Consider the following 16,030-nt stretch of genomic DNA (forward strand, 5'->3'; position numbering starts at 1 on the left):
CCTACACAGAGTGGCTACCTTCTGATACCGCAGCCTCTCTGGCATGGTGAATTATGGATGGCAGTGGTAGAGGAGTGGCAGGGCGGGGTCCACTGGTAGGTAGTGATAACTTCATGGCCATGCCCCTACGAGGGCCATCTCAGGATCAGGGTAGAGGGTGTGTTGCCTGGGCCCAGCATCCTAGTGCATCAGGATGCTCTCCACAGTCTCCGTGCCCAAATGGCCACAAAGTGGCCAATGAGTTTATAAAGAGGACCGGAAGTACCGAAACACTAGGGGAGAGAACAGTTGCCCAATGAAAGCCACTGCCACGCAGCAGTGTCAAGGCTCAAGCGTGAACCGCAGGCTGTGTTTGAGGAGAAGCCTTCCTGTGCTGCTGAGGGTGTGTGCCCGCTGACAGCCCTCCCCGGAGGAGGAGAGAGACATGCTCTCTGAGAGAACAGAGGAGGCTGGTGTCACACGAGTCTGACTTTTCACAGCAGTCATAAAAGCTTCCTCAGCCTTCCACTGACCCTCCCTATACTGCTGAAAGGGAGGAAACCGCAGGTACCAAATCTTCCACAGTAGTAAGCAAAGCAATTTCAGAGCAGCAACAGCATTCCTTTTTCCATACCTGCTAGGGCACTGACCAAGAAGTAGGCTGTAGAAAAGAGCTTCTGGTTGCTGAGTGTATCCGCCAGGCCTGGACACCCGCCCTGTACTCCGTACCCCACCAAACATAGGAAAGCCATGACGTTCTGCTGCTGTGGGGGCTTCAGCTCCCCCAGTATTGCCAGTGGGGGCGACAGGCCGCTCACCACATCCTCACACTGCAGGGAGAGGAGAAAAGAGACAGATGTAGTAAAGCCAGAGGCCAAGCTGAGCCTCTGCCCCACGACATGCAACCGCTTACCCTTCCACTATCTCACAAGAAAAGCAAAACCCTGCATTCTTTTCTGTTTTGAAATCACTAATCTCTCATAAGGAGAGAGTAAACAGCCTTGCCAGGTACTATTCTCTCAAAGAGAGGGGAGGACGGATGCAGGGAACTATGGATAGAACCTTCCAGGACAAGGCAGGGTCTGTCAGGTTGTACCAGGGACCAGGAATAGGTGACTACATGCAGAACTAAGGAAGGGAACATAAAGCATTGTCCCATCATGGTTCTCCAGCTTTTAACTTAGCACACCAGCCCCCAGCCACATTCCCAGCTGGGCCCAAGGCAGCCTCAGCCATCTACATTGGGCCTGCTGGGAGGTGGGTGGCCCTGCCAGTGAAGGCCACCTCAGCCAGCTCAGGACCACCTAGTGAGCTCGTCTCCATTGTAACCTCCACATCAGATGCATTCATAAACGAGCCCACCAGCCCACACCACCTGAGCAGCTTGCTCCTGCACCTGACAGGGCAGTTGATGTTCTTTCCAAAGGGGACTGGTCTGAGATTTCCCTCTTGGAAGGAGCTATTTTAGGAAGTATAAATCAGTGGGCTTTTTGAAACATTTGTATTCTCCCTGGGGCTAGCACACCCTTCTGTGAGCTTCACATCCTCCAGAACACCCCAGATCTCCTGGACTGTTGGGACTATTTCAACAATTGCAGGTTCCATCACTGGTAGCTAAACTCTTTTGGCACAATCCAATTGCAAGAGGAAAAAATAACTGAATGCTCTCTTGGAAACCATTAAGCACTGAATCAGAAAATCAGAGTTCAACAACTCTGAATAATAGAATAACAAAAAAAACAAAATAAAACAAAAAGCTATCATATAAATCATCTTAATAGTGCCCCAGCCCCCTTAACAAAGGAGAGTACAAAGTCTGGCAGGTTGGCAGCTGGTGTGTCCTTCACCATTTGTACATATAACAGTTAAGGAATTCAGCCTTCCCAGAAAATCCTTCTGCTACAAAACAGAAAAATATAAAGGCCTGCTTTTTAACCTATTCTAAATAGATTAAGTTGACTTATTGGACTCTACCACACAGCCCCCTTGTAGTGGGGTGGAATCATGGCCCCTCAAATATATGTTCACCTGGAACTTCAGAGTATGACCTTATTTGGAGTAAGAGTAAGAGTCTGCAGATATAATTGAGGTAAGGATCTCAAGATGAGATGCTCCTAGACTGGAGTGGGCCCCTATATCCAATGGTGAGTGTCCTTTAAGAGAAAAGGGGAGGACACTGACACAGAGGACAGAGGCATGGGGAGACAGAGACTGGAGCAGTGTGGCCACAAGCCAAGGAGCATCAGGAGCCACCAGAAGCTGGAAGAGGCAGGGAAGAGTTCTCCACCCCCCACCCCACCCCCGAGCCTGTGGGGGAAGCAGGGCCCTGCTGACATCTCAGCTCCAGACTTCTGGCCTCCAGAACGAACTCTAAGAGAATACATTTCTGTTGTTCGAAGCCACAGAGTTTGTAGTAACTTGTTACAACAGCCCTTAGGGAACCAATCTACCCTTCAATTCCTGACATCAGCCACCTTTCTTCGGTTAGAACACTAAGGACCTGGGAGTAAGAAAAAAAGAAGCTTGAAGGTTTAAAGGAGGTGGGGACATTTCAAATACAATCTTATCCCAGCTCACGGCTTTATCCCAAGAGGTCTAGCCTGCCCACATCTCCCAGAAACCCAGGTGGAAACAGTCTCGAGAGGTCTCTGGTCTTACCACTTGCTCCAGGGCCATAAGTGACTCTTCGTCAGACAGGACCGCCTGGAAGACATTGTTCAGTGCTGTCTGCTGCTGTTCCGGCAGCCCCGCAAAGGGATGGAAGTTCCTCTCCAAGAGCAGAGTGGCTGTGAAGGCACAGAGTGCGCCCCGCGTCAGGACCGCCGTGCACGCCTCCAGACGGGGGACTCCCCTGAGCAGGGCCAGTCGTGGACCTCAACTCAGGCCTCGAGCTGGCTACCGCCCTGCGCGTTTTCAACAACCAGAAACAAGGGGGACGAAAAGAGACAAGCGAGAGGGCTGCCCAGATCTGCTTCCGACTTCACTCTTTTGTTCTGATGACTCACTAAACATTATGTCTATTTTCTGGAGAAGTCTGATCAATTATTTAGACCCCTCTTTAGCATGATTTCTAGAGAAGTAAGTTATCCAGGCTGAATTACTAACCAGTCAGTGCTTTTACAGGGCTCCACAGCCATGGAAATCCAAAGGCCATTATTTTCCATGTTCTTTCTTCTAACACCATGCAGTTTTGTTATCCTTTAATATTTAATGCTTGCTTCTCAAAGTCTGACACCCTGTTTTCATGGCAAACACAGCCATTCCACTTTTCCCACTCATTATTCTTCACCCATCCTGGAGAACAGGCACACAGGCCCATCTGGCTAGGTTATGCACATCCTCTGCAGGATGCTTGAGACTCTCTCCTTAAATCTTTTTTTTTTTTTTAAGACACTGAAACACTTCTAGTAAATTAAGCCCAGTGGGGATTTAAAAGCAAGATTTGATAAACCACAGCTTTCATATGCAGGGATGCATACTAATACATAATGTACTACACGTCTGCTGATGGCAAATTCCATCACACAGCTGTCAGCCCCATGGAGAGAACAGGTCACATCAGTCCCTGACATACTCAAAAACTTCCCTATGAACACAGATGGGTCTTTGCCACGCCAGCCTAGAGAGAAGAGCTTTCCTGGTTGGTCTGGAGTCTGAGGGCACAAAGGCCAGGCTGCCCCCCATCCTACTCCTGTTTCACAGGCCCAGCCATCCCATTCCACCCCAGGCTGACTAGAATGGCCAACGGACAGGGTGGACTGGTGGAGAGGAAATTATAAGGAAGCTGCAGCCCACGACCTGTCTCGTCACTTCCCTGTAGCACAGTTCAAGGCTGCGGGGCCGCTCTGCTGTGGTTCTAACCCATAGCAGTGCTGAAACGGCAGCTGGAAGTCACACCCAATCATCCATCTCAAGGAAGCAGAGAATGGGGACGCCCCATCCTAAGATTGGGCCTTCCTTGCCATTTCTTCCAACATTGGCAATTTTGCTACAGAAACAGAAGCATCTTCTGGTTTGGGACTCACCAAAGCCCCACAGGTAAGAATCTTCTTATCCTCCCAGCCAGACCATATTCTGAGCTGCTCCTAGCTCTTTTCACCAAGCTCTTTCCTGATTGTGCTTGCCTGTTTCCTCTCCTGACATATACTGCGCTCCCCCACCCCCCCATACCCCCACGAGAAAAGCCAATTTTTTAAAACACAACATGCTACGGAGAATAAAAGGAGCTGCTGCAGGCACGTCCCAGGTACTCCCCTCCTCCTCACCGGATGCCATGGCACTGCAGTGCTTCCAGCCATGTGGACAGAGAGCCCCCAAGAGAGCATTTCAAAATGCTGACAAAGCCTTGCCTGTGTTGGCAGTGAAGGCTGGAATATCACGAAACAGATGCAAATTTGGGGTTCCCTCTCTTTGTTGCTGACTAGCTATTTTTAATGCAAGCCTTCTATGGTTAAAATGAAAGAAAATGCCCTCTCAGTCCTCAGTCTTCCACCCCTTCCTCAAAACATGGCACCTAAGACCTGAGGTTCCCTAAGATCCCACTGAGGTGCATCCTGCTGAGTGGACTACGTCCAATTTGGAGGCACTGTCCTCTCTGTTCTCCATTAAGTCTCTAAGGAGTCCTCGATCATGAAGGCCAGCCACATCACCTCTTGCAGCGCAGGGCAAGTAGCCATCAGCTCACCACACCCCACCCTGCCGGCAATACCTTGTTTTAAAACACTCAACGGCCAATCCAGGGCAGATGGTCCCTGCCCAGCATCTGGCATGTCCCCAGATGCAAACTCTTGAAAGGGCAGAGGGTCCATGAAGACAGAGCCACTTCTCTCGAGCTCAAAGCCACCATGCTTCCCTTGTAGGAGGCAGAATTCTGTAATGTGGGAGAAAAGGACAAGCCAGGCACAGGGTTAGCCAGGCCTTGTTAGCACACATCAGACCCAGCTTTACCTAATGGGGAAGGGGGGTAGAGGACACATGCACTCTGATCCCATAAACCCACTTCCTACACGTTAGGCTATTTGATGAAAACTCAGCCTCTTCCTATGGTTACAGGAGAAATGGCTGTTCTCGTCTCCAGTGTGTCCTCTCTGAAGAGGTAGGAAGCAGTCTTTCAAACGGAAGTATTTCCTTAGCCTAATTTGAACAGTTAAATAACAAAATTCAAATAAGTAAATTTTAAAGTGACACCATTTGGGGCCTGTGGTTTTGTTCTTAACAAAACCAAATCTTACACAACTCATCATGTATGAAACAAAAAATTTAAATGTGATTAATAAATTTGATTTGATTGAACTGATAATATTAAAGTATTATAATATATTTAAGTATACAAGTGGTGTGTAGTTGTATTTTTAAAGTCTTAACTTTTCATTAGTAAATCAAATAATACAGAATAAAAAATGAACTTCTGCAATTGTATGAATGAATCTTACAAACACGTTGAGTGGAAGAAAACAGACAAATGAATACATTCTTCATGAATCTATATGAAGGCAAAACTCGTCTTTTTAAAACAGCTTATCTGTTTAGATATACTGACATATTTATAGACAGAACAATATGTCTAGGATTTGTTTCAAAATAATTGTACTCAATGAGTACAGTGCCTGACACTGAAGAGAATGACAGAATTGGCAGCGTCTTCAGGGGCCCATGCATGTGTATGGGCAAGAGTGGAGCTGGTGCCAGAGATTCCTAAAATACCAGTTGGCGGTATGAGTGAGGTGGTAAAGTTACAGATGAAACATGAATCACCCTAGTTATTAAAGCTGGATGGCAGGTACATAGGAGTTCATTGTATTATTATCTCTACTTTTGAACATGTATGAAATTTTCCATAATAAAGTTTTTTTAAATAAAAAATGTTTCCTTAAATACTTCCATAGTTAAGAACCCAACTAAGGTAACAGCTATTATGTAATAATAATGTCCTTAATAAGCCAAAACAGTAAGTGAACTTGTGAATTAGGGTTCTTTTTAAAAAGCTTCTAATTGGGGCGCCTGGGTGGCTCAGTCATCAAGTGTCTGCCTTTGGCTCAGGTCATGATCCCAGGGTCCTGGGATGGAGCCCTGCATCGGGCTCCCTGCTTGGCGGGAAGCCTGCCTCTCCCTCTCCCTCTGTTTGTGTTCCCTCTCTCGCTGTCTCTCTCTCTGTCAAATAAATAAAATCTTAAAAAAATAATAATAAAATGCTTCTAACTAATAATTTGTGTAGTTAAGCACAGGCTATGGAATAAAAATGTGGAAGGCATGAGGATTAGCACATATTTTTATTTGTGAGCACAAATGATATAAAAGATCAAATAGCTGTCTAAAGACGAAGGAAGGGCGCCTGGGTAGCTCAGTTGGTTAAGCGACTGCCTTCGGCTCAGGTCATGACCCTGGAGTCCCGGGATCAAGTCCCGCATCGGGCTCCCTGCTCGGCGGGGAGTCTGCTTCTCCCTCTGACCCTCCTCCCTCTCATGCTGTCTCTCATTCTCTCTCTCTCAAATAAATAAAATCTTTAAAAAAAAAAAAAAAAGAAGGAAATAGTCCATTTACTCACTCATGACCCACGCTCACTGGGCATCCACAACAGCCCTGGCTCACTTTGCCCTTTGCACCAGGGACTGAGGCAGATGAGTGTGAACCAGCCCTCAGGTGATAACTTTGCTCTAGGACAGCCACCATGACTATTAACATCGTCTCAAATCCTGCCAAGAGCTGGGCAGGGCCGCCAACTGGTATTTTAGGAATCTCTGGCACCAGCTCCACTCTTGCCCATACACATGCATGGGCCCCTGAAGACGCTGCCAATTCTGTCATTCTCTTCAGTGTCAGGCACTGTGCTAGGAGCCAGTGACACAAAGTGACTACAGTCCAGGCCTCGACAAGTATGTTACGAGTGGGGACAGAGGTAACATAGGTGGTGTGGGAGGAGGTAGACAGGTCCCTGAAGCCAGAGCGAGAACTAGAAAACGTTTCTTGGATGAAGCAGTGTCTAAGGAACCCCCTAAAGTTTCGGTAGGAATTAGGCAAAGAAGCAGAGAGCACGCAGGCCATCATGGAACTCAGGGATAAGAGGTGACAGGACTGTCCCCAGGCGGGGTTAACTGGCGACAGCTGCAGCAGTTGGAGGTTAGGAGGAAGGCCGGACAAATCTTGGGGCTGGGTCACAACGCACCTGAAGTGCCGACTTTCTCTTGGGACAAAAGGAGTCTCAGAAGGGTGTTTAAGCAGATGTGTGAAGTGACCAAATTTTTATTTTTAAAGAATCACATCAGCTATACTGCTAGGATGGAACAGATGGGCAAAGGTTCAGAGAAGCAGGCGAGCCAATTAAGAGTGTGCAGCGGGACCCAGTAGGGAGATGCTTTCAGGGCCAATAGACCAGCCGAGAAGGGCACAGGCCCAGGCAGGGTGGGAAGCACAGGCTCCTGTCCACAGGACATCCGATCAGAAGGACACGCTGGAAGGACACTGGCGTAATGCCTGATTATACAAAGCACACGGCGAAAGTGCAAGACCATAAAGTGATGTTTCTGATTGGCTGTAAGAAGGAGCTGTTGGTGAAGGAAGGGGTCATGGCTGAGAGAATCTCTGGGTGAGGACAGGCCGCACAGGTGCCTCCCCCAAGGGACACAGGGAGTCAGCCTCTGCTTAAAGTTTCAGAGGACAAACAGGATTGTTGTCACATGTATTCCCTCCCAGAAGGTGGGAGGAGACATCGGGCAGCCTCTTAAGGGCCCTTCTGGCCCCTGCAGGTCTGTTTATGAAGCCAGATCAGAATATTCTGTGGCAAGAGCAACAGAAAACACAGAAGGGAAAATGGGAAAAAAGCAGAACTGGCTTAAGAATCAGGCAGTGAGTCACATGCAATGTCAACCCGGCCACCAGGCTGCACAGGCATGACAGTCAGCAGTAGGAAAGAGCAATGGAGCGGGGCTTCCTAGGCCAGGGCGTGGGAAGGGAGCCAGAAGAACCTCCAGAATTCCCCCTGGGCACCTCTTCTCCACAGCACAAAGAGGAATTTATTTTCAAAGACAGCAGAAGCCAGCCAAGGTAAAAGGCTTGAAATTGAAATGCAAACAGGAGCCACACCACACAAGGCTATGTCTTTCCAACCCCGTCTGAGAAAAGAGAGGCTCCCCATGGGAGTGACAGGTGCCCCCGACAGGGCTGCAAGCAGAGCAGGACGCGGCCACCTCCTCGGAGAGACAGGGAGGGGTTCCCCGCAGGGACCACAGCCTTGAGTGGCAGCCCCAGGCTGGTCCCCAGCCACCAAAGGTCCTCAGAGCACTCCTGGGCAGCCTCGGGTACAGGCCACGCTTTCAAGAGGCTTATAAAAGTGTGGACAGCATAACCAGGCCTAAACATCTTAGTCTGGAGTCATGTACATGCATGTGGTAACATGCTGATAACAAAAACAGGAGGGACAACTGAATCCTCTTAATAATCCTCTTAATAATCCTCACAGAAGTCTTCCAAAGAGCCAGACTAAAATAATGCCGACGACACAAATTTGGAACCGTGGCCTAAAGCCTGTAGGTCATGATTCTTGATATTCCTGGCATTTCATGTGCCCCTGACCAACCTCTCCAGACCAGCTTCTTCAAACTGACAGCCTCACTCTTCGTCACCTCCATGAAAGGCAGGCTGCTCCACGTGCGAAAAGAAAGAGGGAGTCTCTGCCACGGCATCCCATGCCTCACATGGCCCAGGAGCTTGTGACTGTCCCGTGGGGACGGTCCACGTTCTGAGCATCTGTAGTTGTGGCTCTATGGCATGGTGACCCCACGTAGGCCAAGTGCACACAAAAGGCTGACTCCTGGACAACTTTCTCCTCCCAAACCTCGCAGAGAACAAACGGGGGGAAGCAGGAGACCACAATAGATATGTGCATGGTCTATTATGGCACCCCTTTTAAAACCTTCTCATTATGGAAAAGGTGAAATGGCCCAAGAATAGAGCAGTATAATGAACCTCCTCCACATACCCACTGACCAGCACCGATGATCGCTCTTTGCCTCTCCGGACCCCATGCGCACACACCTTACACTCCACCCAGATCATTTTTGAAGCAAACCACAGACGTGTTACCATTTCGTCTGTGAAGACTTCAGTATAAATCTCTAAAAATGAGGACTCTTTTTTATAACCATAACTAGGACATCACCATGCCTTAACAAGTCAATCATGTTACATTTATTCATTCCTGGCCCCCAGACGTGGTCAAACAGTTTTCTTGGGCTCAACACAACCTCTTCCCAGGAGGGGCCGTAAGCATCTAAGATCCGCAGACACGAGCAAAGCGAAAGCCTGTATTTTCTTCAAATGAGGCGATGACCAGGATCTCCCAGCTTTGAACACTGGTGATCAGCAGAGCAAGGTCAAGTGCCATGTTTCTGGCTTCACACTGGGGGGAAGGAAGGTGCGATGCCGCTGAGGACAGTACGATTAAGAGCTGAGACGGAGTACGTAATAAACAACCACTGCGCCAGGCACTCGGTGTGCTCATCCCATTTAACCGTGACCGCAGCTCCGCGACGGAATGTCTCTCCCCCTCCAGACATGGGGAGTCAAGGCTCAGGGACACCCACAACTTGCTTGAGGCCCCACGGGATACCACGGCACCAGGGCTGAGACCTGGTCTTCTGATGGCACAGCCCACGTTGCTGACCCTGTGCCGTGCCGGTGAAAGCCCGCCCAGCCCGATGTCCTCCCAACTCAGCCCACCTGCCCCCCGTGTCCCGGGACACCCCCACCTTCCCCTCTCTTTCCTCTAATACCCAGAGGGAAGGCAGCACTCACCGAACTGGCCGTCCAGCTTCACATACAACTCGATGACGCCATAGGCGAGGGCGGTGGGAGCGGGGATCTCCAGCACCACGTTGGTGTCCTTGACAATGTTCCCATCCTCCTTTGCAGACACCTGTGAGTGAGAGTACATGATGCCACCTGTGTGCTCAGCCTCCCCCAGGCGTCTCTCTGCCTCCCCACCGCGGTCGGTCTAGGGCCTTGAACACGAGGGGCATTCGGCAAATGCCCAAAGGACGGAGTAGAAAAGAGAAGCCAGCCGGCAGACGTAAGGATTTTATCCTTGTGGGCCTCATGATGTAGTGCACACATTGGGAAGTCAATGAGCAAACTTCAGTGGGGACACAAAAGCGGGATTCCAGATGTGGGCAACAGTGAGGCTAGGTCTATGGCACTGAATACAGAAGATAAATAGGGTAACTTCTCACTTCCCTCACAAAGGATCAGGGTAACCACTTCAACATCCCGGACAATGATGAAAATCCAAACAATGTCAAAGCCGGACTGGAAGAACTTAGCTAAGAGCAAGGAGCCCCCCAAAAGGACATCATTCCAGACTCTTGTCGACAGCACATTGTGTGTTAAACAAATTCGGGGGGGGGGGGGCAGAGGGAGGAGAGGTAAGGGTGAGAGGAGGATTGCCAGGAAATGCCAAGCAGTCAGGCCCCATAGCTCTCTCCTTCCAACACTGTTAGAGATATGACCCTTTCCCATGACGGCCTAGGGAGAAGATCGTTGCCTAAACACTGGAGATCAGAGACTCCTTTTAGCAACTTGATCCCGGTTGGTGTGAGGACAGCCAGCCTCCTGATTCCCAGGCAGGCGCCAGGCCTGCGGTGGGGGGTCCACCACAGGCAGAAACACCGGCAGGGCCGGCCAAGCTGTCTCCTGTCAGGCATCTTCCTCATCACTGCCCCAGGGAGAGTCCAGCTGCAGACCGGACCTCTGTCTCCACTTCCTTCCAAATACAACTTTCCTGGGTCCTCTAGCAAAAGCCAAAAGGCACCCCGGGAAGCAAACGTCTAAGAATAGGACATCAGGCACCATGGCAAGCTGCGGAGGAAACAGTCTGGGGTTGGTAGCCTCTTGTTCCACGAAGTTCAGTACTGGCTCAGGGATCAGCGTGGTAAGACTGTCTCTATTTTAATCCAGAAGCTTCTGTTTGTGTGTATATAGACACAAACACTGCTCTTTACCTTCCCGCACTCAGTCCACAAAGGATTCGAGGCAGTTGATCTCAAAGTCATCATTCGGAGACCCCTGGCTCCGAGGGGCTCTGGCGGAGACCCGTGCACGGACGCGGTCAGAACTCCTCTGACCCATTTTCTCTGGGGAAGCACGTGACCAAGCCTGCGGGGCCCTGCTGAGGGCCCTGTAGCCCTGGCCTCGGGTCTGCTTCGGGAAAGGGTCCAACCAGGGATGGTCCAGCGAGAGCCAACCCTGCGCACCTCTCCCCCGGGGTGGCAGCGGGCGGGCCGAGAGCCGCACCGCCGGGACAGCGCCCACCTGAGGGGCCGCTACCCCCAGGGAAGGCGGCACCCACGGCTTTCCGCAATTCGGAACTTCGAACGAGCAGTGAGCCAAGCCAGACGACCCTGAACGTTTCAGGTACATGAGCCAATAAATTATTTCTCATTCAAGCCAATTTGAGGTGGATTTCTATTGGCTCACTCCAGAAGAGTCCGGACAAATGAAGACACCCCCAAAGAGGCCCCTGCCCCCTGCCTCGAGGACGGGGACCGGAGAGGCCCCCGGGCCCGCGCGCACCTGCACCGTCTTGGTCTGGATCCCCACCACGCCGCCGCACCTCTCCTCGATCTGAACGCGCTCCGATAGCACACACGGCTGTGTCGTCACTATCTTCTGTGTCAGGACACACAGGACCTCATTCTTCCTCTCCAGCACCTGCTGCAGCACGGGGTCCCTCAGATTTATCGCTCTGGAAAAGAAAACTGGCCGTAAGCGGCCTAGTGCCTCAGGGGACATTGAGCAGCATGGATTTTCTCCCCTCCCGCGGCTGAATAAACAGGTAGCCACCAGCATCGTTCACTTCCTGGCAATGACAGAGGGGGCAGTTCTTCCAGAAAGACATAAATCACACTTCCCAAGGCCACCCAGCACTTCCAGGCATCCAGAGAAAGGCTGCTGGGAGGAAAGGGTGCCCCCTATCACACAGCAACCCAAAGGGTGGGGGGCCTTGCACCCCGGGAGTGGGCTTTGTCATCTCATCACGGGAACGTGGGATTACTGCGGGGGGACGCTGACCAGTGGCTTCTCAAAGAGGAGAAAGGCACAAGCTTAACATACAAGTAGAAGGAAGAACCCAGAGTAGAATTAGAAAGGAACTTCCTAACCTCTCTGTCTGGGAAGGACGCATAATCTCTAAGAAGGACTTTAATGTCATTTTACAGATGCCGACGCTGAAGCCAGATAGACATGGCCTGCCCGGGGTCCCCCAGCAGAGACTTGGGGCTCCTGGGTGGCTATCCTGGAGAATTTCAAACACGAGCTAAATTTCCATCTACAGGAGAGGATTAGAAGTAAACAAATAACCCCTGTGGACCCCTCTGACGCTATCTGTCTACAGAACGGACAGGGAAAGAACCTAATTAGAATTGGTGTTGGCACAAGAACAACTGTAGTGTTCCTCTTGAGGTTTTGGGGTTTTGTTTTTTTTTTTTAAGATTTTATTTATTTGAGAGAGAGAGTGGGTGAGGAACAGAGGGAGAGGGACAAGCAGACTCCATGCTCGGTGCATAGCCTGACCCGGGACTTGATCTCATGACCCTGAGATCATGACCCGAGCCAAAATCAGGAGTTGGGTACTCAACTGACTGAGCCACCCAGACACCTCCCCGCTCTTGATCTTTTTAAATAGACCAAGGCTAGTTACCTTAAAAAACTCAGCAGCACCTCTAACCACACACAGTGGAGGGCCACCCCCGACCTGGGACAAACACAGATTTGCCAGGGTTCAGAAAGTATCCCCAGAACAGGAGTGAGTAGTTGTAAGGTCCTGTCTCTGTGTGAAAAGCTGCCAGGTGTAAACTCCACCAATAGACAGACAGAACGATGAGACATTATTCAACCATAAGAAGGAATAATGTTCTGATGCATGCCACCTCATGAGCCAACCCTGAAGACGGTATGCTAAGTCCAATAAGCCAGGCAAAAAGGACAAATATTGGATGATGCTACTTATATGAAATACGTAGACTAGGCAAATTCATAATGACAAAGTAGATTCAAGAAGGGGCTGGGGGGGGGGGTATTGGAGGAATGAGCCGTTCTTGCTTGATGGCTAGAGTTTCTGTTTGGGGATGACAAAAAAGTTCTAGAAACAGATGGTGGTGATGGTTGCAAGAAAGTGTGAATATACTTAGTGCCACTGAACTTACACTTAAAAGTGGTTAAAATGACAGATTTTATGTTACATAGTTTTATTACAATTTAAAAAAATAGACACATGAGTAACTGTTCAATCTCAGTTGTGTTCAAAGAAATGCAAATTATAGCAAGGTTTCACACATATTAAATAAGTAATATGGGGCACCTGGCTGGCTCAGGCAGAGGACCATGAGACTCTTGACCATGGGGTCATGAGATTGAGCCCCACCTTGGGTATAGAGTTACTAAATCAATCAATCAATCAATCATGGGTTTATAAAAATAAATCGACAAAAACGATTTTTAAAAAGCTGTCCAGACACCCATTTCCAGGACGGCATAGGAAACAGGGGCTCGGAGCTTGCCCTCTGGGTTTCAAATCCCAGATCTGCCCTCCAGCTGGGTGAATCACTCCACCTCTGCACCTTGCCTTTCTTGTGGATAAACGGATGGTAACAATGCTCTCCTCATGGGGCTGTTGTAGAGTCTAGATGAAATGACATGCAGTGAGCACAGAGTTAAATGCCACACAAACTTCGGCAGGCTCCAGCTACCTTCTGGCGTTCTTTGCTGAGGTCCCCCATATAAACCCCACTGGGTGCACCTGATGGGAATTAGGGGTCATTTAATTGGGTTGGAGGCACTTTTTCACTCACTTGCTTGGAAACCTTCAATGACATGTGAACTAGGCCCTTCTGATGCTGAAGGCAATTTCAGCTTCTAGTAGATTCTTAAAAATTGCCTGCTTCGATTACAGTTCAGGTACTGACTGCAGCCCACATGAACACACACATCAGAAGGAGCAACTCCAATGCTAAATTATTTGCAAAGAAAAAATTTGGCCTGAGCCACCCAGGACTCCGTTGCTTAAAACACTGACCTCCCTCCAGAGCCCCCATGCCAAACAACAGAAGGAGGAAGGTAAAAAGTCAACTGCAGGAATCTAACTTTCTTTTGCATCTGCCGGCAGGCCAGCCCTGAGACATGCCCCTGTGAGGCCTAGTGGCCCACCACACACCGGGAACAGAAGCTTGGCAGACCACGGTCCCCCTCCAAGGCTATGACTCCGGTGACCGGGGAGGAGACAGTAAACACGGGTAAGACCCATGCAGGCCGACTCAGAAATTCTCCACTGGGCTACAGAAGCAGGGCTGTGAGGGCAGCCACTCCCCACCCAGGTGGCTGGGATTCTGCTTCCCAGAACAATGCTGCCACCTTTGGGAAGCCGGACACCAGACAAAATCAGTTAGGAGAGGAGCCCTGTGTAGACAAAGGGGAAGCTAATTATGGGGAGAAAGGGATTGTTCATTTGACTTTTTGCAAAGCAACCTCAGAGGGATTTTTTTCCCACCCCCTTCTCCTAGTGAACACCACCAGGCCCCAAGCAGTGCCAAGATGCAGAGCAGTCCGTGGGAGCCAGAACCTGGCCGTGGCCCTCCTCAGAGCAGAGGTCTCTGTGCGCTGGGACTACCCTGGGGCCACCAAGGAAGGAAACCACCATATTTCAGTGTCATTCATTTACATTTATAATCCTGCATATTTCACGTACGCATTTAAAGAAGTCTATGGGTTCTTTCAGACTGCTACAGGGGTTCAAGGGGAAAAAAGTTTAAAACCCTAATTTAGGGGTTTCATAAATGAGGAACAAGGAGGCCCAGGAAAGTTGAAGACAGTAACCTTTTTTTTTTTTAATTTTATTTATTTATTTGACAGAGAGATTGAGAGAGAGAGAGGGAACACAAGCAGGGGGAGCAGCAGGCAGAGGGACAGGGAGCCCAGTGCAGGGCTTGATCCCAGGACTCCGGGATCATGACCTGAGCCGAAGGCAGACGCTTAACCAACTGAGCCACCCAGGTGCCCGAAGACAGTAACCTTTCTTAAAGCCCCACCCAGCCACGGCAGACCCACCGTGGCTGTCTTGCTCCTCTGGGGGAGGGCACTGTCTGGCTGTACCAGGAATGTGACCTTCACCTGTAGTGAAATCTTGTACTACTAGGTCCATTCCCACATGTAAATATCTTGCCTGTCTAGCTAGACCCATGGCTGGGGCTGGAAGTGGGGATTATGCCCAAGCCCTCCAGGAATCCTCTTCAGAATCTCTCTGCCTGCTCGTCCTCCCTGACCCCATTGCCTGATGGCTGCAGCCATGTGCCCTTAGAAAATCTTCCCCACACTGTCCTGATTAGCTCCACCTCCCTGGGCCCTGTTAAGAGCAATTGAACAACATGGACAGAATGTCTTCAGAAAGAGACAGAAGACACTATTCACAGTAGTTACCTCTTGAGCAGGGAACTAGATAGCTAGAAGATCAGAGGAGGAGACTCTTTACCTTTTCTCTTTTGATTGTTGACATTTAAACCATGTGAACATATCGATTATTCAAAAAAATTTATTTTTAGAAGCACGTGGGTATCTCAGTTAAGCGTCTGCCTTTAGCTCAGGTCATGCTCCCCACCTTGGGCTCCCTTTTTCAAATAAATAAAATCTTTTAATAAAATTTATTATTAAAAAAAGACCTCTGGACAAACTGTAAGCTCCTGGAGGATGGAGAACCCTGCTCCTTTTATTGGTCTCTATGCCTGTACTTTCCACCTAGGCGATGGATAAATGAATAACTTATTATATAAATTCTAAAAGGCATGGTTGGAATAAATCTCCCTCCCCTACCAGGACTAAATCATGAAGAAATAGAAAATCTGAACACACCTATTACGAGTAAGGAGATTGAATCAGTATTAAAACCCTCCCAACAAACAAAAGCCCAGGACCAGACAGCTTCCATGGTGAACTCCACCAAATATTCAAAAAACAATTAATTAATCCTTCTCAAAAATGCTTCCAGAAAAATAGAAGAGGAGGTGATGCTTCC

At 49.4% G+C, this 16,030-nt stretch overlaps 1 protein-coding gene across 2 annotated transcripts in view; it reads right to left on the bottom strand.

Moving 5' to 3' along the window:
* GSDME (gasdermin E) overlaps positions 1-16,030 on the bottom strand; it is a 73,555-nt gene that overhangs the window by 20,319 nt on the left and 37,206 nt on the right. For both annotated transcript variants that reach the window (XM_035020760.1, XM_035020761.1), the window contains exons 4-8: positions 11,542-11,713; positions 9,769-9,889; positions 4,688-4,849; positions 2,638-2,765; positions 614-809 (exon numbers count right to left, since the gene is read on the bottom strand). In XM_035020760.1, the coding sequence (XP_034876651.1) occupies positions 614-809; positions 2,638-2,765; positions 4,688-4,849; positions 9,769-9,889; positions 11,542-11,713 (779 nt within the window). The remainder of the gene's footprint in view (positions 1-613; positions 810-2,637; positions 2,766-4,687; positions 4,850-9,768; positions 9,890-11,541; positions 11,714-16,030) is intronic.

The sequence above is a fragment of the Mirounga leonina genome, unplaced genomic scaffold (genome assembly GCF_011800145.1).
Source record: "Mirounga leonina isolate KUSES-001 unplaced genomic scaffold, KU_Mleo_1.0 Mir_174, whole genome shotgun sequence".
In the NCBI taxonomy this organism is placed as follows: Eukaryota; Metazoa; Chordata; class Mammalia; order Carnivora; family Phocidae; genus Mirounga; species Mirounga leonina.